The sequence below is a fragment of the Ursus americanus genome, chromosome 8 (assembly GCF_024610735.1).
Source record: "Ursus americanus isolate L20-20 chromosome 8, mUrsAme1.1.p, whole genome shotgun sequence".
NCBI lineage: Eukaryota > Metazoa > Chordata > Mammalia > Carnivora > Ursidae > Ursus > Ursus americanus.
This window is the reverse complement of record NC_142134.1, coordinates 2921867-2944910: the sequence shown is the minus strand read 5'-3', so window position 1 is coordinate 2944910 and position 23044 is coordinate 2921867. Positions and strand designations below refer to the sequence as shown.

At 35.4% G+C, this 23044-nt stretch overlaps 1 protein-coding gene across 2 annotated transcripts in view; it reads left to right on the top strand.

Moving 5' to 3' along the window:
* Positions 1–23044, top strand: part of BANK1 (B cell scaffold protein with ankyrin repeats 1) — a 284218-nt gene that overhangs the window by 114118 nt on the left and 147056 nt on the right. For both annotated transcript variants that reach the window (XM_045793699.2, XM_087863958.1), the window contains exon 7: positions 19764–19960. In XM_045793699.2, the coding sequence (XP_045649655.2) occupies positions 19764–19960 (197 nt within the window). The remainder of the gene's footprint in view (positions 1–19763; positions 19961–23044) is intronic.

Below are 23044 nucleotides of genomic sequence, written 5' to 3'. Positions count from 1 at the left end.
ATTTTCCATTGAAAAGAATATTCCATAGGAAAAAATTCTCCCTTGGAGTGGAATAATAAAAGGTTTCTAAATGAACTTGATATGTTCATGGCATGTAGGACTTTTGAACACAACAGTCATAGAAATAATTCGTGAACAACTTTCCAGTATGTGAATCACTGGGGACAGTGAAATAAATACAGGGTTTTTAAACAGGCAATTTTCTACTGATACACATGATACTAGAATGGGAAATATCAGAGTACATTCCTTAAAGTAAGAGTGAGTGTAATTTTGAGCAAATTGTTTTGGTTGTTGATTTATATATAAATGGTATAGGCCACTGTGAAGTTGGTTTGAAGGCGGCCGACTATATGGGGGTGAGGCAGAGCAGTCCAGCTGCAGACACCACCGTGTTAGCCCCTCTGCAGCGCCCCCTGTTCGGAGTCTCAAGCGTTCTTCTGCAGAATCTTGGGAAAATCTTGCTGCAGCACCTACATGAATTTCCCTAACTTCAGAACCCTTCCAGAGACGGAAATGAAGAGAATCTCCTGTCATAGATAGGAAAAAATAAATAGCTCGGCTTGTTTTTAAAAGAGGCTACAGTTGCTGGTTCAATCACCAATGGCAGTTCATGAGAAACGAAACTAAGTTACTTTGAGGCAGATTATTTACCTTCACCCAAGAGAGTCCTAGCTTAATTAAGCCCAAACCAGTTTTTAGAATATGTCAAAACATAGCATTTTCAACAAGTTGCAATATCTTAATCTAACAGAAGACGGTGTATACTCATCAATAACAACTGAAAGTATTAACTAGGAATATTATCTCCATATACGTCTACAAAATATAGAGCATATAACTGAATATTTAGTACAAGTGTAATAGTCACTGTAGCTCTAAGATTTGTCTTGAATTTGTAATACCTTAGGTTCACAGAAAATAGCTCATTTACCAAGTAGAGGAGAACCAAATGCTCTTGGGTTGTCTCTTTTTATATCATCAAATAATTTAAACATGCAGAAAAATATAGAGAACAATACAAAAACACCCTTGTACCCATCACCTAACTTTGCCAAATCTTAACATTTTGTCACATTTGCTTCAGATCTTTTATTTTTAAGAAATAGAACATTATATATCTAGTTGAATTTTTCTGTGTTTCCCTCTGTGATTCCACACACTTGAAAAGGAACTACTTTAATTCAATTTTTTAGATTAAATTTCTTGATGATCATTCCAATATAGTTCTTCATCCTTTTTCTACATACATTTGTTTCCATAGTTTACATATACTGTTGTGCAATTTTGTATATTTCGTGTAAATGATATCACATTTTTTTCCTTCAACTTACTATTTTTGCCCAATATAATTTTTTATATTTATACATATATATGTAGATCTAGGTCATTTATTTGAAATATTTTATAGCATTACAGTATTTGATTATATCCCGATATGTATCTGTTCTATTAATAGATAGCAATGTTTCCAAATTATTTATCATTGCAATTAATTCTGCAGTCAACATTCTTGCATATGAATTCCTACGCATATGTGTGATACTTTCTCAGGAGATAAAATTACCAGTAGAATTTCTGAGTTGAACAGGTATGTTTAATTAATATTGTTATTATTAATATAGTGGTGCATCTTTTCTTCTGTTTATTTACAATTTTCTTTTCCTTCGGTGAATTTCCATTTGATAGAGTTCATGTATTTCTGTTGGTTGCTATCTTTTTCTTATTGAATTCAGGATTTTTTTTCTTTTTCAGTTTATAATCTTTATATTAGCTATTCACCAGTGTTATACATTGCAAATATCTACTTAGTTGCTTGGTTTTTAGCTTATATGGTATTTTATAGGCATATAATTAAGTTCATTCTAAAACTTGGTATCTATTAGAATTCATCCCACCTCATTCTTAAAATTATCTTTGTTCTTCTTCCTCCTTTATTTGTCCTTTGATATTTAGGATCAGCATCTCAAATTCCATTAAAAACTCTAATAAAGGGGCACCTGGGTGGCTTAGTTGGTTGGGTGGTTGCCTTTCACTCAGGTCATGATCCCAGGGTCCCGGGATCAAACCTCACATGGCTCTCTGCTCAGTGGGGAGTCTGATTCTCCCCTTGTCCCTCCCCCCACTCATGCTCTACCTGTCTCTCTCTCTCTCTCAAATAAATAAATAAAATCTTTTAAATAATAAAGTTGAAATAAAGTTATAGATTAATTTGATAAAAATTGCCACTTTTATCATACTTAACTCTCTGTGACCCTAAGCATGATTATTTATTTGGGTCCTTTTATTTTATCTTTCAAAAATATTATATTTTTATAAAATTCTTAAACTTTTGTTAGATTTGGTTTTTATTGTTTTATGGTTTTGATACCATCAAAAATATTACTTTAAAAATATGATTTTTAATTATTTTTGACTGTTCCTTTCCTTGATACCTATGAGATTGAGCCATGTATCTTATAATATATCATAGCTCTATATGGAAAGAGGACTTTTTGCAAATAAGGAATTACTGTTCTTACTCCCTGAAAAAAAAATTAGGAACAGATAGAATCAACATCAGGAATATTTTACAAAAACATTTTTAATTAAATATCTTCCCAAAATATAAATTTTGCAAAACATGAAGTTGTATGGACCTTTTCAGTTTTCTTTTTAAAATTTAATTCTTTTATTTGAGCATAGTTGACACAAAATGTTATATTAGTTTCAGGTGTACAGCATAATGATTCAACCAGTTTGTGCATTGTGCTGTGTTCACAAGTGTAGCTACCATCTGTCTGGATACATTGCTATTACAATGCACTGACTATATTCCTTAGGCTGTGCCTTATTCATTCCATAACTGGAAACCTGTATTCATTTTAAATCACTTGAGAAGAAGATATCAAAAGCAATGAAAAAATCAATCTGAAAGGAAAATAAATGGTCAGTATTATTCCTTATTCTGGGATAAGAAGTAGTGGGTTGTAAGGAAAAAAATAAAATCATATAAACTCACTTTAAATTAGTTACAAACACATCACTGCTTAGTAAATACACTAAATTAGGGACAGATTGACACATAACACACTATCAAAACATGTAGTGATTGAGTAAATTGGAGATTTGGTATGTAAATTGACTGTAAAATTACAGATTTTTCCACTTCATTTTCTTTATAACTCAACCTACAGGTATATAGATTTTCACATCTTCTACCAAGGACATTTTTTAGCATATTCTCAAGTTAATTTCATGAACTGATGGTTCAATTTGTATCAAATAATAATAAAATAAAAATAACCACTTCGAATCCTTTAAAATGTTTTCCACTTGAATAACCAAAAAAAGAGTTATTCCTTTAGTATTATACTACTGGTATTCACTTTTACAATGTTTCTTTGAAGATTCTATATTTCTCCAGGTGAGAAGTTTAAAAAGTTATGCTTATAATCCTCATAACTGTGATTGGAGAATGTACATTTAAAAAAAAGTAAGAAAGAAAGGAAGGAAGGAAGAAAGCAAAAAAGATAATGTTGATACCTGGGCCAAAATTTGGCCTTCCCTTCCCTTCTCGAATTATTCCCTAGACAAGGAAGGCACCTCTGGCCTTGAGTCCGTAGAGAGCATAGGTAAGAAAGAAGAGTATGTCTACAGAATCAAAGAAACCTCCCTGGCCTCAGGATGTATCCTAACACTGTGAAGATAGGCAGTGTGCTCTCTGGAGCCCAGCAATCATATATGAATGGTCAGCCCTTCACATTTCAACATTTGTAATCCTTTCTCGTTATTCCATTTCTATTAGCATAACAACACATATTCTGTAATAATTGAGAAGTCTGTAATTATAGATGAAAAAGATGACCCTGCAAGTGTGTATTTTCTCCCAGTTACAAGAACTTTGATCTAAAAGATTCTGTTAAGCAATCTTATTCATCCATACATATTACAAGGGTAAACAAAGTGCCAGATACTCTCCTAGGTACTTCTAGGTCACCATTGTACAAAAGTCTGTCTTCATAGAACTCTTATTTTAATGAGGGCAATAGAATAAGCAATTAAACAGCAACAAAATGAACTATTGTTTTAAATAGTAATACTGATTTTGAGAAAAATAAAGTGGGGAGGTAGAAAGTTGGGTGGTGGTGAGATGTCATGCAAAGATTATAATATGGTTTGGTATTATCTACATGTTAGAAATAGTATCTTGCCACTGCACGGAGAACAGGTTATAGTTACATAAGAATGGAAACAGGGACACTAGACAGGAGAACATTCTGGTCGTCTTGGGAGGGGGGAAAGATGGCTATCACCTGGTGGTAGCAGTGGAAGTAATGACATGTGCACTTACTTGGTAGATATTTGAAGGTAAAGATGGCGGGGCTTGCTGACAGATTGTCAAAAGCCCAGAAACGAGGTCATCATGGTATTCACAGCCATCGCCTGGATGAGACCATTTTGTAGAGAGGGTAGTTCAGAGCAAAGGTCTGAGTCCTGGGCAATGCAATATTTAGAGGCCTGGAAGAGACATTTCCATTAAAGGAGACTGAGAAGGATCACTCATTGAAGTAGGAGCATGGTGTCTTGAGAGCAAGTAAAGAAAATGTTTCTTGGGGTGCCTGGGTAGCTCAGTCGTTAAGAGTCTGCCTTCGGCTCAGGGCGTGATCCCGGCATTCTGGAATCGAGCCCCACATCAAGCTCCTCTGCTGGGAGCCTGCTTCTTCCTCTCCCACTCCCCCTGCTTGTGTTCCCTCTCTCTCTGGCTCTGTCTCTCTCAAATAAATAAATAAAATCTTTAAAAAAAAGAAAAGAAAAGAAAATGTTTCTGAAAAAAAGAAGTGATCAACCATGTCTTATCCTACCACTGAGAGTAGGAGTGGGAAAATGCCACATAATAATTCGCGACTTACAAAATCATTCACTAATGCCCAAAACGTCCCCCAGTGGATTCATGTATTCCCCAAATCACTGCACCGAAAATATCACTTGACCTATCAGTTTCTCCTGAAAGTCTGTATCAATAGATAGTATCTGTAGAGCAAATAATGGGAAGATTACTAATTATAGTTTTGAGTAACTCCCAAGACCCCAAAATTCTGCAAAAAAATCTAAAAGTAATTGGAAATGCAGATTGATTCAGAGAATGTAAATAGTTAACACGTGAAATAAAGCACTACTCAGAAGACACAGAGAAGAGGATTATGTAAAGTTTTAATTAACTGCCTCTCAGGTTCATTTTCCATTGCAGTGAACCTGAATTTCATTCGTTTATACCCTTCCCCCATTTTAAGCATCTCCAAATTTGAAGGATGTGTTCATATATACACACACTGGGATAAGATATGAATAGAAGCCTACAGGACAAAATTATGAACATAGCAGTATAATATACAGGGGACAGGCTAACAAATAAGTAAATAATAATAATAATAATAATAATAATAATAATAATAATAATAACAGATTAGGCTGAGAATCCAAACCATCTGGCAACAGCAGGGTTAACAGCACATGGTAAAGAACAGGTGAGGCTTGAAAGCTAAAGCAGTAGGTTGCATCTGTCCAGCTACTATCATAGCATTCCTATCCTGAGAGCCAGTTTCTGACTTGGCTCATTCTGGAAGCCAGGAAAGTGAGCTGGAATGGCAAAAGCTGTATCCTTATGGAAGATACTGTGGACAGTAAAGGAAATCTGGGAAATAAGCATGACTTCTACCTATGATATCTGACTGACTATAAGAAATTATATCCTTCGTGCTCATTATCCACAGAATCTGAATGGAGATTACCTCTGTAAGAATATATTGTGTGATGTTTGGTTGAAATACTGTTTCTAACAATGCATAATTCTCAGATTGCTGTAAGACTGTATGTTTCTCCAGGAAATAAAGATAAATATATTTTAGCATTAAAATTTCTCTTTGATTATAGTCTTTTCCATTGACAACACGAAAAGGTATTTTAAAATATGCAAAGTAGGGATGTCTGGATGGCTCCGTCGCCTGGATGCCCCACTCTTGGTTTTGTCTCAGGTCATGGTCTCAGAGTCCTGGGATTGAGCCCCGTGTCAGGCTCCACTGGGCTCTGCACTCAGTGCAGAGTCTGCTTGTCCCTCTCCCTCCCCCTCTGCCCCTTCCCCCATGCTCTGTCTCTTTCTCTGTCCCTGAAATACATATATACATACAAACATACATACATACATAAAATCTTTTTTAAAAATTAAAAAAATATATAAAACATGTAAATCATGACAGAAGAGGAAATCTCTTGGAGAAACAGTGAATAGAATGGAGAGCAAGGGGCGCCTGGGTGGCACAGCGGTTAGGCGTCTGCCTTCGGCTCAGGGCGTGATCCCGGAGTTCTGGGATCGAGCCCCACATCAGGCTCCTCCTCTATGAGCCTGCTTCTTCCTCTCCCACTCTCCCTGCTTGTGTTCCCTCCCTCACTGGCTGTCTCTATCTCTGTCAAATAAATAAATAAAATCTTTAAAAAAAAAAAAAGAATGGAGAACAAGTCTACCCAGACAGACTTTGTATTCTTTGGAGTTTTATTAGCTTTCTGTGAAGTTAACCTGTTTTCCTGGCTATCCACTCTTGCTTAATTATTTGAACCAAGCCCCATTCTTTCTTGTATTTAGCATTTTGCTCTTACACTTTGGTGGACATCAGAATTATTGGGAAGGTTTGTTAAAACTCAGATTGCTGGGCCCTACTCAGAATTTCTGATACAGTGGGTCTGGGGTGGGCCCAGGGATTTAATATTTCTCACAAATTCATAGATGATGCTCATGCTACTGGTCTGTGACTCACCAATGAAAACCACTGAGCAAACACAGCACTAATGGGTGGTACTGTTATATACATAAACAAAATTGATATGAATAAAATTAAAGTCAAGATATCAGATTTATTTTTTATTTTATAACTCTGTGTCCCGGGATTTAAAGGATAGCTGTGGAATGAAGTAATCTCAGCGTGCTTATCTAAAACATATTTTTACCCCAAAAACCCCAAAAAACCCTAACGAATTCTTAGAAGTTTAACAGACTCTGCTTTATCCTAGGTACTCCTCCAGATACTGAAGGAAGGTATGGGATAAATAAAATACAACCCATATATTCAGGGGGCACCAAAGACAAGGGCAGGGAAAACACAAAAATAAGTGCCACTGATACAGTGTGCTTTCTGCCAATAAGAGCTAACACCTCCTACTCTGTGTGAGGAGCAAGCATTGTACTTACTTTATTTTACTTATTTATTTGAGAGTGAGAGAGATCATGAGCAGGAGGCAAGGGTAGAGGGAGAAGCAGACTCCTCAATGAGCAGGGAGCCCGACGTGGGACTCGATCCCAGGACGCTGGGATCATGCTCTGAGCCGAAGGCAGACGTTTAACTGACTGAGCCACCCAGGCGCCTGCACTTTACTTACTTTAACTTATTCAATTCCTCACAAGAATCCCGAAGAAAGTACTATTTTTAATCTCTGCTTTACAAATGAGATCTTGTATCACTTGCCCAAATAGTGGCAGACCTTGGATTTGGATGCAGGTAGCTCAGCTGAGGTGGCCACATTACCAACCACTCAACGACTGCAGCCCTGTATACACTGTAATGCAGGGTGTCGTGGGGCCAGAGGAAGAAGGGCAGTCAGAGGAAGCTTCCTAGGGAGATGATCTTAAATTTAGAGGAAAGGTTATGAATTGTGTTTGCTAAATTATTTAAAATTACTACTTTAATGAATAATTTATAGAAGCAAGTTTGAAATTATCTCAGATGCTCTGTATGTTATTTTTTGCAATCCTAGAAATATGATGATTTTCATTTCATAGTACGTGATTTCCTTCCAAGCACCCATTTTGCCTCCATGGGCAAATACTATCCTTTAGGATGGAGCTCTGTTTATTGTTTATTTTGTCCATGGATTTATTCCCAGTGCCTATAAGTGTTTCTAGCACTCAATAAACACTTACTACATTAATTAACTTGGTAGTGGCAACCAAGTTAACTACAGAATAACATCAATAAGACCCTGGCCAGCAATCCATATAGACTATAATATTTGAGCTCCAAAAATAAAAGAGCTCTTCTTTGTAGGAATATAAGGCAGCTATCTGTAATGTCATTACTTTAACTTTTCTATTCTTTTCTACCTCTGATCTGCGGTATCTGCCATTGGCAGAATAAAAAAAAATGACATATGAGCTTTCTGAATATGTTGCTTGAATTCTCTGTGCTCAAAAACCCAAAACACATATCTTCTCTGGGCCCACACAAAAAAAGAGTTTTCAGGGTCAAAAGTAATAAGTCTAAATCTATAACTTTATCATAGGGTTAAGGAAAAAACATAAACACTGTCCATTAGTAACTGATAACAGGAAAGAGGCTCTGTAATACCCATTTTATTATGCATGGGTTAGCCTCAATTACACACATATACACACACAATGATAATGGGCATTTTTATTGTAGACTGAATAAGTTATTACTTAAGGAACTCCTCTTACTTTTACAGCTACGTGCAGCACTGATTCTCAAACCTGGAGTTTCTGTCCTCTGAAATTCTTGACAGGTCCACAAACCCCTCAGCACTACTCTATTATTGACCTATCCCTGGATATCTTTCACTTCTGAAAGGGACTCATTTGCTCTCGGGATTCTACCATTACCAAATAGTTACAGAAGATCTTTGTAGTGTCACTGCAGGTGTAAAGACTCATCATCTTACTCTGAGAAGGATAGTAATTCAAATACACAGAAGAACTTGTTTTTATGTCTTGTTTCTGTAGGTTATGGTTTACCAAAACCCCTATGGTCATTTTCCTCACCTAGTCAGGAAGCTCCAGAGAAACAGAACCAATAGGATACATTAAAAGAGACAAAGAGAGAGAGAGACGGAGTTTTACTTTAAGGAACTGGCCCATGTGACTATGAAGCTGGCAATTCTGAAATGTGTAGGTCATGCCAGCAGGCTGGAAATTTCAGCAGAAGTTGATTTTGTTGTCTTGATTCCAAAGGCAGTCTGGAGACCAAATGTCTTCCTTTTGGGGGCTCCTCGGTCTTTTCTCCTATGGCCTTAAGCTAATGGGATGAGGCCCATTCCCCTGATGGAGGGTAATCTGCTTTACTCAGAGTCTACTAATTTAAACTTTAATTGTATCTACAATATACTTTCATAGTTACATCTAGACTGATATTTGACCAAACAACTGGGCAGCATAACCAAGCCAGGTGACATAAAAGTAATGATCACACTTACCACCATTCTATTGTTTAGTGGTCAGCAGCTCTAAACAACTATAATTTACCCACACACCTCTTGGGATCCCTAGCAATCAGTTTGAAAAATGCTAGTCAATAGATTTGTTAAGCAACTGTAACCTAGTAGATAGAAAATTATCCTAAAATATCCTATCCTAGTTAATAGACTGAGGATGTGTTGATAGTGTGCTTAAGAGAAATAATTTGAATTTGTGTATGTCATATAAATCCTTAATCAAGGAAAAATAGATATTGCTTAGAATGTTAAGGCATACTGAATTGTAGAGCTATTACTACCTTCCTGTTTCATGAAGGTGTCTTTTGGGTAAACATCTCCTCCTTAGTGTGGTAAACTAAATTATCCCTAAAGAAATTCATGTCCCAATTCCCAGAGCTGTAATTATGTTACCTTATATGGAAAAAATATGTCTGGGACCTTATTTCAGAATATTTTCTCTTCTAAAAAAATCATCTTAGAATATTCACTCTTCTCCAAAACAAGTTTTCTGTGGTGACCCAGGATCTAAGTTTATAGCCAATAATGCTCTACTCAAAGACCCATATGTCTAATTTGACTTACTGCTATATCATTTATTGTGGCAACTACCCCATCAACACCCATACCGATACTTCTCCGAGGCCATTATTGTAACCTTCCCTAATGAATTTCTCTTTCTCTTATCTTGTAACTTTGTAGCCATGGATCTCCTCTTTCCTTCAGAGCCAGCAGACTCAATCATCAAGTCCTATTAACTTTTCTTTTGAAGTGTCTGACATTTCTGTCCTTCCTTGTCCATTTCAGTGTGTCTCCACCCTAATTCAGACCATCAGTTATTTCTCCTTGCTCCTGAGAAAGTCTTCTAGCAGGTTTTCCTAACATGTTTCATTTTTTATCCTACACTTGTGTGCTCCCCTAAACATTCTTATCTTCTATTTTTATCCTGTCCTTATATTATGTATGATGGTGCTCCCAAAGTCATCTTAAGCTCTAACCAGTTCCTTTATTGCCCCCAATACTGCCCAGATTTCCCTCTTTGCCTTTGTTCATTTTTATTGTTAAAATTATTTAACATTTTTAAAGAATAAATCAGTCACTAAAGACTATAAGAAGTCCTGAAAAATGCTGAATACTCCTTACTACTGAAATCAGACATCGTTGCCTGATAAGTTGATTTACTGCCTGGTGGTTCATATCCCTTGGGTTTCCATGTGAGACCCATACAAAGGCCAGTGGGTAGCTTCCTACTTGTAAGTCATGGCCTCGTGGGAGAGTGTCCAGCTCTCTCATTTCAGCTTCACCCATCGTGTTTCCTCACTTATGTTGTTCTAGATTTCCTGACTCTTTCTAGGTTCTTTCCTGGCTTCTTCCTAGGTTCATAGTTTGTTTTTGGTTTGGGTTTTGGTTTTTTACTGTCAAGATTCAGCAAAGACAAAGTAATTTTCAAAAGTCATTTTTAAATGAACACAGAGGAACAGAATATAGTCACACATCTATAGAAATAAAGTTTCTGGAGATTTCTTATTTTAAACAGAGATTAGCCACAGATTGGCTGGATTGGTTGAACTTGGAGCAGCCCCACTCTTTTTATTACTTCATCACTGTCTCAGTTAGATTGTGGAGAATGGATAATAAACCTGCTCAAATGCTATGAGATTTAATTTTAATTGATACCATTCCAAGAACTGCTAATAAGGACTATACATCCTCCCTTTGCTTCCTAACATCACCTCCAGGCATGGGGTCCAAACTCCCAGGCTGTTTACTGTGGCCTCATGGATCACTTCAGTCTTGTTTGACATGTTGCATTATTTTTCCCTGGCCATTCCTGACCACTGCTCTGGATAAGAAGGTGTTTTACAGTGTGTCCCCAAATACTCTTCTCTGGGAGCAGACTATCTTGAATCAACCAGCTGCTTACATGTTCTGCTGCTCTGCTATCACTCATTCTAACACCACATGCCTGCAATTCCTCCTTTTCAACTCCATTCATTAGCTATCATATTTCCTTCCCTTTCTCTTCCTTCTTCCTCTTTCTCCTCCTCTTATTACTACTAATTTTATGGTGGATTCTATTTATTAGGGTATTCAGTGAACAATGAACTCTTTCTGGATTCAAGGTTACATGCTCCATTCATTTCTCATGCTTCTTGTCAGTTCATCATTCAGATGTTTTGCATGCCAGAACATCAATCTTCCAGAACTTTATTTTTATAGCTTTATAAAACTCCCAAATCTTAAGCATTGAATTACAACAGAATATACAGAATCTACCAACATTAAAAAGATCTACAATCACTCAAGGGAATTTATATTATCTGAGAACAACAGAGTAAGGATTCACTTTCATCCTAGATTTTTCCTATTGTTTTGCCTAAGCCTGGCAAGTGAGAAAATAAACAAGACAGAGTCAAGGCCCTAGGACTGTTCTTTCTACCTCCAGGGTGGTTGCCAATGTGGGCTCTAACCATGCCCAGTTTGGATTTTAACCTTGTAAGCCCTAAACACAGAGACAGGCAGGGAGAATGCCTCAGAAATCATGCGCTGAGATGTTTACAGCTTACTCTAGGCTGACGCCTTCCCTGACCCTGAGAAGCAACATGCAGGACTGCACCAGAGACTCCTTCACCACGTGGAAGAAAGAAGAGAAGGCACCATACTTTTGAAAATGCCCAACCATGTTACAATGGGAAACAAATGCTGAACTCTCTCCCCAAAAGGGAAAAGGGGCCTTTAGATTGCTTTACAATGCAATTGATTCTTATTGTTCATAGTAGTTATGTACTATAAAGTCACTGAATAGAGAATACTGAACATTGCTTGAGGAGAAATACAGGATTAGCTTCCTGCAAACCTCTAGTCATATTTTTGCCAGCCTATCAATACATAACCTCATTTTATGCATGTTTCTGCTTAAAAACATAGCATTTAATATGTATTTTTTATTCATCAACATTGAACTCACCAACAATATCATTATAATTCATGCCTGAATGAAGCTTATCTAACACAATTATTTTCTTCATAAAGCAGATCACAGCCTTCTTGTGCTTGGGAACACCAGACAGCACCTCTGTACTATGCCAGGGGGCCACTTTGTAAACAACTAATCACCACCAACAACAAAAAAACCCCACAAAAATGGAAACATGTGGCACTACATAGACCACAAAGAGGACATTTGTTTAAAGTATGAGAGTCGAAATAAGAAAGCAGGGTGTTGCCTTGGTTGACCTCAGCTGGGAACATGCACTCAGATTTTTTTTACTGCTCTGCACATGTCTACAAATGACCACAAAAGGGCCACAGGTTTTGATGGGTGGGGGGGGACAAATAAATTTTTATGAGAAGGAAAATTTGCAAATATGAAATTCCTGAATAATGAGGATCAATAGTACTTGTTTGTTGAAAGAATACATTGGACTTAGGTTTAATAGTTTATTGGTTAGATGTTATCATCTTCATTTAAAGGTTGAGAAGATCGAGACACAAGGTTCAAGTAAGTTGTCCAAATTACACCATTAGTAAATGCTAGAATTGGGATTCCATCCATCCAATCTAGTTCCAAAGCCCTAACTAACTGCAAGATATTGCCTCTCAAAATAAATAAGTATTAAGTTTTAGAATTTTAAGTTTATAATAATAAAAGATGTTATTTTGAACTTTATTTACTAAGATGAAACCAGGATTCATTTGAATATAATGTTGATTGGGAATTTAACCACTGTAACTAAAACACTTGTAAAAACAAAAAATCTTACATGAAGTTTCCTGAGAAAATTAACAAGGGACATACAAATTGGATACAACTTTTAATATTTTCTCTTAACTATTTAAGAGAATATTTTAGTCACAAGAATGTAATTGCAATAATTAATGTGGTAAATACGAAATTAAGATTAATACGAAAGTGTGTATCTATGCACTTCCCACTCATATTGTATGTAATACAAAAGATAACAAAACTGCAGCAAAGGGATTTGATGGAACATTATTTCCCTTCTGCATTTAATTTACACTGTCAAGGTTTTAGAAATATAATAACCCTGGCTGTATTTTTTGTTGCTTGAAATTCTAAGTAGGGTTCTATGTTTACTATTTCGACAGGATGCCGAGAATGTCACCTCACATGTTGCATTTGTGCTTCTCCTGTCACGGAACAATCACATTCATACACCCAGCAATGCTCCATTTATTAGATCCACAGAAATACTAACGTTTTATCATCCTTACTCCTTTAATTGATATCTCAGTAGCATCCAGGGAAAGTTACCCTAAAACCATCTGTGGTATGGCTTCTAACCCAAAAGAAAACCAGAAGTCCCCAGTCCTCTAATTTTGTAAATGAAGAATCAGAGATCCAGGGAGATGAAGGAACTTTCTTAAGCATTACAGATTTAGTGGCTGAGCTGGGATTAGACAGCAGATCTCCTGACTTATCTTCTCTTTGTTGTGTGCTTCATTGTTTTGTCCTAAAGTGGCCACGTGGTCATTCTACTTTGAGTGAATAAATATTTATGATTCCAGATAGTGATTTATGAGAACAAATGGATTACATGGTCATGCACTTCCAGTTTGCATAGTCATCTTTTAAATTTTTAAAGCTTATATTCTAACCTTGGGTATATTCTCATTCTATTATTCTGGTGAGCTAGGTTAATCTTTTGAAAGCTTTGGTTTGATTACTTCAATCTAATTATTGGCCACCTTTTATAGGGATTACCTTGAACTGTTAGAAATGGCTTAGCACAAACAAATATATGACTCAATTTCTTTACTATGTACCAACTCACCTATTTATTTTTATTTGCAAAACTAGTGAAATTGGAATTTCCTTGAAAAAGGGGAGACATTTAATTTTCTTCTGAAATTACCATTCAATAAACATTGGTTGAAACAACTGAAACTGAAAATATCATCTAGAAAAAGAAGTCAAAAGCAAACTGAGCACACTTTGGTGTGAATCATGGATTCTTATTTACACCTTGATAATAAAAATAGATGCAGTGAATCTTAATTCAATGAAAATTTCCATGAAATGAAGCAGATGTACACTACAGATTAAGCAAACTCGAAAAGACTTTTTATGTCTTCTTAAGGAATCCATTATTTTAATCCAATAAGTAAGATTATAAACTGCTTATAAAATAAATGTAACTTTAAGAAAATCGCTAAATGGTGTGTGAGCTAAGACTAATAGGACTTTTGTTTCTCATTACAATGTACATCACAAGAGTCTATTGCTCCCATTGTAAGAACAACAAGCAATATGATTTTCAGAATCAGTTTCTCATCTTTAATCCAGCAGAAAATGAATGACAAAAGAAATCTAAATGAACCAAATTCCAGAAAGGGACAAGTCCTTCATAAGGAAGAAGAAATTCATGACCTCCTTTATCCTTTACAGAGCAATAAGAACTCACTATTGATGAGGAGCAAAGAGAAACCAACTGAACAGTTAGCAAACTTTAAATGGGTATTTTAGGCTAGTGTGATGGACAGAAATCTCAAAGAGCCCCAGTGGCAGATTGGGTCTGCATCACCCACTACCTCTCTTTTGTAGGCTATTATCAGTGCACAGAGCCAGTATACCAATGACTGGAGGACAGGAAAGCTGAGAGAGTCCTTGGAAAACATTCTGAGTCTTCCCTGAAGGCCCGCTAGTGGCTGCTGAAGAGTGAAGGAGGGGACAGGTTTGCTGAGGCAAACCCCACCAAAGCTATTACCATATGGAAAGCAAGTTCTAAATACAGAGAGGCATAAAAGCTGGAAGAAACCCCAAGCTATTGGAATGGTAAGGAGTCTGCCTTAACCGAGTGTACTACAGATGCCGCACTAAATCCGAGAGAGATCTTCTGATGTGAAGTCTGGAGGCAGGACTGGAGGAAAAAAAGAATATCTGGTGACCCAAAAGCTAACAGCCAGTCTGTATAGCAGCTGGGTTTTCTTGAGTCTCAGTAGGACTCAGAGCCCCACCTGTGCTGAAGAAAACTATGTTCCTGCCCTCAAAACATTTGAGGCCAGTCATTAGTGGAAGCTAAGTAAAGACACAAAAATGACGAAGCTCAGTTCACTGACAGGTAGATTTGACTCTGTTCTCAAGTGTTGTTGTCGGACTGAAGAAATGGTATGCCTTATTCTGGGGGTAAACATTATCTACTTTGGTTCTTTAATACAATGTTCAGTGTACAATAAAATATTACAAGAAATATGAAGAAGGAAATAAAAAGTGACCATTGGTCAAGAAAAGAACCAGTGATTAGAAGCAGACACAGAAATGCTCCAGATGTTGAAATTATCAGATAGAACATTAAAATAACTATGATAGATATGTTATAGAATCTACTGTAAAAGTTGGGCAGCTTGTGTAAAAAGATGGCAATTTTATCAGAGCGATAGAAATTATAATAAAAAAGGAAATCCTAGAAATATACAATATCAGAAAATTTTTAAAATTTAAGTGGGCTTTATTGTAGAAACAACAAAGAAGAAAAGAGAACCAGTAAACTTGAAGACAGTCCAAATAAATTATTCAAACTGAAAAAGAGATGAAAAGTCTAGACTCAAAGTAAAGCCATAAAAAAGAACAAGTTCAGTTCATCTACATATTAATTTGACTCAATTCTGATCCAAACTGTATAGAATATTAAATATCTAACATATGTGTAATTGTATTCCCTTAGTAAAGGTGACAGAGAATGAGGCAAAAAGATATTTGAAGAAATATGGGGCGCCTGGGTGGCACAGCGGTTAAGCGTCTGCCTTCGGCTTAGGGCGTGATCCCGGTGTTGTGGGATCGAGCCCCACATCAGGCTCCTCCGCTATGAGCCTGCTTCTTCCTCTCCCACTCCCCCTGCTTGTGTTCCCTCTCTCGCTGGCTGTCTCTATCTCTGTCAAATAAATAAATAAAATCTTTAAAAAAAATATTTGAAGAAATAATGGCCAAGAAGGATCCAAAATTGATAAATGACATCCATCCACAGACTCAATAAGCCCTGTAACCCCCAAGCAGAATAAATACAAAAGTATCATACCTATACACACCACAGTTAAACTGCTGAAAATCAAAAATAATCATAAAATCTTAAAAGTAGCTGGGAGTGGGGGAAGTATGAGAAGATGAAGAGTTTGTGTTGGAGAACGCACATTCCATACAGGAAAACAATTATAAGAATGATATCTGACTTCTCATTAGAAACAGAGGCCAGAAGACAATGCAATACACAAGGATATATGATTCCACTTACATGAAATCCAAGAAGAAATCAAGCTTACCTATGTTGATAAAAATAGACAGTAGTTGCTTCTGAACTGGAGAACTGACTAGAATGAGACATGAGAGTATTTCCTACGGTGATAGAAGCTTTCTTTAGCTTGTTTCGGGTGGTGGTTACATGGGTGTATAGAATTGTTAAAACTCATCAACCTCATCAGTGCAATTTTAAATTATACTTTTATTTTAAAAAAATTAAGCCCCAGAAATGTAAATATCTTTACACAAAAACGTTAGCGATTGTGTGATTACAAACATGCCTGTTCCAGATACAGAGGAATCCATTCATATCTCAAATTCTCATAATAATCAAATCAAGGTGAAAATGTAAAAAGCATGATTTTACAAAAAGTATACATAAAAGCCTAAACTAGTTCTTAGCATACTCATACCTGTATTGACATGAATATCTTCATTCATATATAGAAATACGATATTAGGTCCATATGCTGAGTGTATTTAATTTGATGTTCGACAAAAATAATGCCAAAGCTCAGGATTTAATTAACATTAAAATAACGAACATAGTTCCTATGAATCATTTCAAATTCTTTGAAAGGTTAACTCTGTCATATTTTAATTTAAAAAACTTAAATTAGAAAAATTTTAGTTATTGACCATGTATATTAGCAGGCTGAGCATTTCCAGCTTAATGAAAATAAGCAGGCAAAATAACCTCAACCAAGGTAATAAAAAGGGTTGTTGTAAATGATCATTTAGGCCAGTTTAAAACTGATTCATCATTTGATAAAGGACCAACTATTCTGGGGTCAGGCTCTCAGGATGGTTAGTGCTTTGGAATCATGAAAAGAATTAGGGATCTTAAGGTTGGAACAAAGATGAATTAAGACAAGGATGCTTTAAACTATTGACACAGAAGAGAGAGTATTTATTGAATGCCTGTTATGTTTCAGACACTTCGCTGGGCGTTTTTTCTGTGTTACGTTACTTAATTATCTCAATAGCCCTACAAATTTGGAAGAGAAGGCTTAGGCTCAGATAATTAGTAGTTTGTTGAAGTTTTCATAGTGAATACCGACTCTAAGCCTGTGCTTTTGTGATTGTCGTGTTCTGTATTGCCCAAAGGATATGAGAATACTTGAGGACATAGAGGAAATACATTTCACCTCAACTGAAGTAATACTTGTCTAATAATCAGTGTTACCTAACCAAGACACGGGCTGCCTTAGGAAGTAAAGGACACTCTGTCATTAGAGGTATGCAAGCAGTACCCAGACCATCTCTTACAAACTCTAGGAATACAATTCTATTACTGGGTAGGAAACTGAAAAGATACCCTCTAAGGCTCTTTCATGTCTGTCCCCTCACAGACTATTCTAGTAGATGAATGGATTTTCAGCTACCACTAAAAATGAAGTAGAGACATGAAAGCTAAAGAAGCCAACCTTCAAACCTGTAGCGCCCTTTCCTATCACTATAATGTTAACAACTTCTTCCATTTACGTATCAGAAAACACGGTTCAGAGTCGCAAAACTGTTAAGAAAGGCAGCCTGAAAAGCCATGACCACTTGTCACAGTCCTGGTTACTCTTTTGGATGTACAGGAGAGATTCTTAATGAAGTTTGTTGTTGTTGTTTCTAATATTATATCATCTTAAACTTCAGGGATTTACTGACAGGAGGTCGGTGAGGTTACAAGGTGACTGTATTCCCAAAATGATTAAACATTTATTTAATGAGAAAAGCATTTTAAGCTGAGTTGACAGTGATTTAAAAGTTCACCAAGATAGCAGTGTGCAGGAATAATGCATAAAGCACTGATTGCCAGGTGAAGTTTTTTGTTTATTGTACGATGTGTCAGTGAGAGACACGAGCAAGGGTGTGTAGAAATCTGACATTATCATGTAAATATTTTTCTTCATTAACTTTGCCCTGGTTTAATCACAGAAGAAAATTATATTTCATGGTGACTTTCAATGAAAATAAATTTAAAAATTATACATTAATACCTTTTTAAGAAACTACGTTTTTATTTTGAAGATGGTACCTACTTTAGACAATTGCAGCTTTCACAAGCTCATCTTCATAAAATATTTGATAAATTTTGACCCACTGCATACCATATACGAATTTATCATTGAAATATAACCATGGAATTTACCTATAGCCATTTAGTACTAACACATTTTGAAGGGTAAAATATTTCCTTACAGCAAATTTCTTAATGTATCCTGGAGGTTTTTATTTTGTTTTCTATTAAAATATACAGACCAACAAACTAAATAATTTATTCTGCCCTGAGACACCCAAGTGAATTGAAAACTCAAAGTCTCATTTCCTCATTTCCTTTTTTGTTCCTTTAGTCTACAAAATAGCAAAGAGGTAAATGAAGCCGAATTCAGTTTTCCAAAACATTATGGAAGAAAATTGACTTTTGCTTTGACACCTTTGTTTCTGCTGCCCTAAGTCTTCCCATTGCTTGCTTCTGGTAATGCCACAGCTATTCAAGCAAGCTGGTGTGTAATTTCTGTGACACATTTTTTCCAGCTAGGTGTGAAAGTATAGAATAATAACAAACCATCATTCATCTGTGTGTGTTTTTTTTCCATTGAGATAGCTGTTTACATTCACCATTTTATAGTTATACATAATTAATATTTCTAATTGATAGCTAATAACTAATTATGAAACTCCAACCCTGAAACACTGGTATGAAAGCTGTAAAATCCTGATGGAAATTTCCATACTTAAGATGTTTATAAAAGCGCTCACCTATATTTTCTGTTGCAGTTCCTTTTTTGAAAGAAAAAAATCACATAGAAATCTAATATAACCCCTCCAGCAATTATGTGTCCATTTCACAGAAGGCAGCAAACTAGGCACGGCAATAGAAAACAGAAAGGTTTTATAGATGGACCTGTTTAATATTGTTAGCATTTGGCTCATGTTAAAATATATTATAAAGAGTTATTACAATATGATATTTGTGTTCTGTTTTATTTTGTATTTAAGAGGTTGGTATACCTTTCCAAATTAAACTTACCCCCCAAGTAAGAGGGGGGCATTAATGCTAGTGAGAATATTAGTTTATATTTATTGTATGATGAGAAATAGGAAGGACGAGGTGCCTCATTGTTAAAACCACTGATGCTTTCTTATATGCAAAATCACACTGAAAGTCTGTTCTGCTTTGTGAGAATTACTGTGAGGAGCAGATTGTGTTTGGCTTTTTCTTATGGAATTCCAGACATGATAAAAAACATATTAATCCTTTTACCTCTTATGCTTACAGGTACTCACTTCAAAGAACTCCCAACTCTTCTCCACTGTGCAGCAAAATTTGGTTTAAAGAACTTGGCTATTCATTTGCTTCAATGTTCAGGAGCAACCTGGGCATCTAAGATGAAAAATTTCGAGGGTTCAGATCCAGCACATATTGCTGAAAGGCATGGTCACAAAGAACTCAAGAAAATCTTTGAAGACTTTTCAGTAAGGTTTTTTTTTTTTTCGTTTTATCTCTAGAACTCTTTTTATAAAGAGAGAGAGAGAGAGAGAGAGAGTGTGTTTGTGTGTGTGTGTGTGTGTGTGTGTGTGCACATTGCCCTTTTGGAAATGATGCTACTGCGCAGCTAGTTTGTAGTGTCTTTTGGTCCTCAGTCATTCACTGTGTTAAAAAGCATTTTGCAAGATAGGTCAGCTTGTTTTAGTATCACTATAAACCAGCTCTGACTCCATGCTTCCTCCCCTAAATAGCCCTTTTTAAAACTTGTCTTTCTGTCTTCTGTATAGCCTGTTCCATATTGAAGAAGAGATGGTAAAAAGGCAATGAAAACCCATTTCCTTTAATTCTTTCATTCAAGAGTCTAAGTAAGACAGTATTAGGCTCATGAAATTAGATAAATAATTGTTCGGTTAAAGGAAAACATTTTTATAATCATTCAAAAAATCTATTCCATAAAAAAGTTAATTCATATTACTTAAATTTGTTTCACTATGTGATTCCTTTTCTCTCTCTGTTAAGTCCCAGATCCTTATTATTAGGATGAAGCCCCAAATTTCAGAATATATTAGCTTAGAATTAGTAAGAATACAACTAAGGGAAAATTTTGAAAGAGGGTATACTACCTAGTATATAGAATAGAGAAATGTGTATACATTTTGCTCAAGAAAGTGAATTATGTTTCTGATGGCTCTTTGGAAAATATAATAAAACAATAATTGTCTCCTGAATATGTCAAAATTTGTCTTTGAATTCTCATGGGATAAATAATTTTATTGCCAATGAACAGTTGGTATAGAACATTGAAATGCAATGGGAAGCTTCTGGTCTTTTTTAGCATTCATTCTGATTATTAGATTAAGTCAATGTAATATTGGACTTCTATAAACCATTGATACTTGTGGATTTCATGTCAGTGACATGACAACCAATCTAACTTTTTCCCACTTTTAAGAAATAGCAAAATAGTTATCAGAATAGCATGGATATCATCCGCAATGAATTATGATGGGGTATCTTTTGCTTGTATTTAAAATAAATACAGAAATGAATAAAGATAGAAATGAAGTTTTGTAACAAAATTGAAAAGGTACCTATTTGTATTCTATATCCTTCAAATCAGGAATAAGAATTGTTTTTATTCCTAAAAAGATTTCAGATTGTGATTCTCATATATCTGACTAGTGCATTCATTTTAGTAAGTATCCACTCTATACAGTCATTGACCTTGGCGCAACATGGTATCCGTCTCAGGTAAGTCAATGCATCAGTTCATTCTTGAGCATATTTGCCTACAGTACTCTTGTGCAATACATCTTGGTGGCCTGTCTCAATTCTCTACAATCCTATTCTCAAATTTTTAACCACTGGTGGATTTAAGTTAAAATTTCCTGTGAAAGTCTTTAGCTTCCAAGGTTACTTTCTAAGATAAACCCTGATTTTCAAAGAGTAATGCTTTCATTTTTCATTCTCCAATGAAGACTCAGCTTTTAACAGGTGCAGCCCCATGCAAACTGCATGTGCCCCATAAATAACATGACACTAGTTAATAATGCCAGTAGATATGAACATATTTCAAAGGTAGGGTTTGAATGGAGATGGGAAATAATTTTCTTTTTCTCTCACATCCTCTGGGTATTTGTGCCTCTGCTCCTGCAATAATAGCAATGATACAAGTTGATGGTATTATGGTATTATTACCATACCATAGTATGGTAATACTATGAAATGTAGGTGTTAATTAGATAACATTCTCAAAAAAATGAAAGCTATTCATTCATAATAAAGAGATTCTGTTCATAGATTAGCATGGATAGCCTAGATAGCAATCATTGCCTTTAGGTCACTGTTCACTGTTTTATAATGGCTGCATTCCAATTTTGCAGTTATACTTGATTGTTATGCTATGAAATTTGTTAAGTGATTTTATATATTTTGTCTCTTTGTGAGCTGTTAACATTTTGCCAGAATATCTATAGTAGACATTGCCATTATAGGTAGGATAGATCAATTACTTTGTGAATGTTCTGATGTCTGTAAGCAAGTTACTGTAACAGTTACAAGGGACAGCAGTTTTATAGGGCATATTATGGGTATGGATAATTAGGTATAACAATTTTGTAAGCTACCAAATGCCTTTTTGCAAATCCATGGTTGAGGAAACAGGAGCCTATATTTTAGGTTGTGACACACATGAAAAAGTTTGTTTCCTGTTGATTTATTTATCTGATTATTCTTCTCATTATCAATTTTATTTAAAATAAATCCAAACATCTTCTTAGTGAAAGTATGCCAGATAAACACACTCTGAAATTTTATATTCTAAATTATGGTAGCTAAGTCTTTTTAAGAGTATATCTAAATCTGATTGAGAAAAAACGTACAATCTCATTATGCTGCTACAATACCTTATTGTTTCTTTAATAATATTTACATAGCTTTAATGTTATAATCACATTCTGATAAATCTAAGATTGTGACATATGTGTTCAAACTTTCCATTACAAAAAACCTTCCCATTAATTATTGTTTCAGAATTGTTGAAAAGAGTAGATATTCTTTCAGGTTTGAGATTGACAATCTAATGAACCATACTTCTGTACAGAAAAAATATATATTTTTAAATTCAAAGATATTTTGCCCCCAACTGATTGACTGATGTACTCAGTTCTTCCAAATCTCCCATCAGTGACACACTTTTAATTCTAAGATTTCACAGAGAATTACAACACAGTGTGTTTGGTCATTTCTGAATAAAATGGGTAGAAGGAAAAAGCAATTGTGATTTTTAAAAATACAGGAAAAAAAAGAGAACCATTGGCAAGCATTCATAAACAAATAAGTGCCATATCTTAATGAAATTATATGAATAATAAGGAAAAAGGAAAAAGAGGAGAAGAAGCTTCAAATCACATCTCTTACATTTCTTCATGACATTTTTCCTTTGAGAAGCTAATAATTTATATACAATATATGAGCAGAATCTTTTTATTGTGAATGAATGGCTTTCGTGTTTTGAGAACATTATCTAATTAATACCTACATTTCTTTTCATGTTTTCAGTACTGTTATAG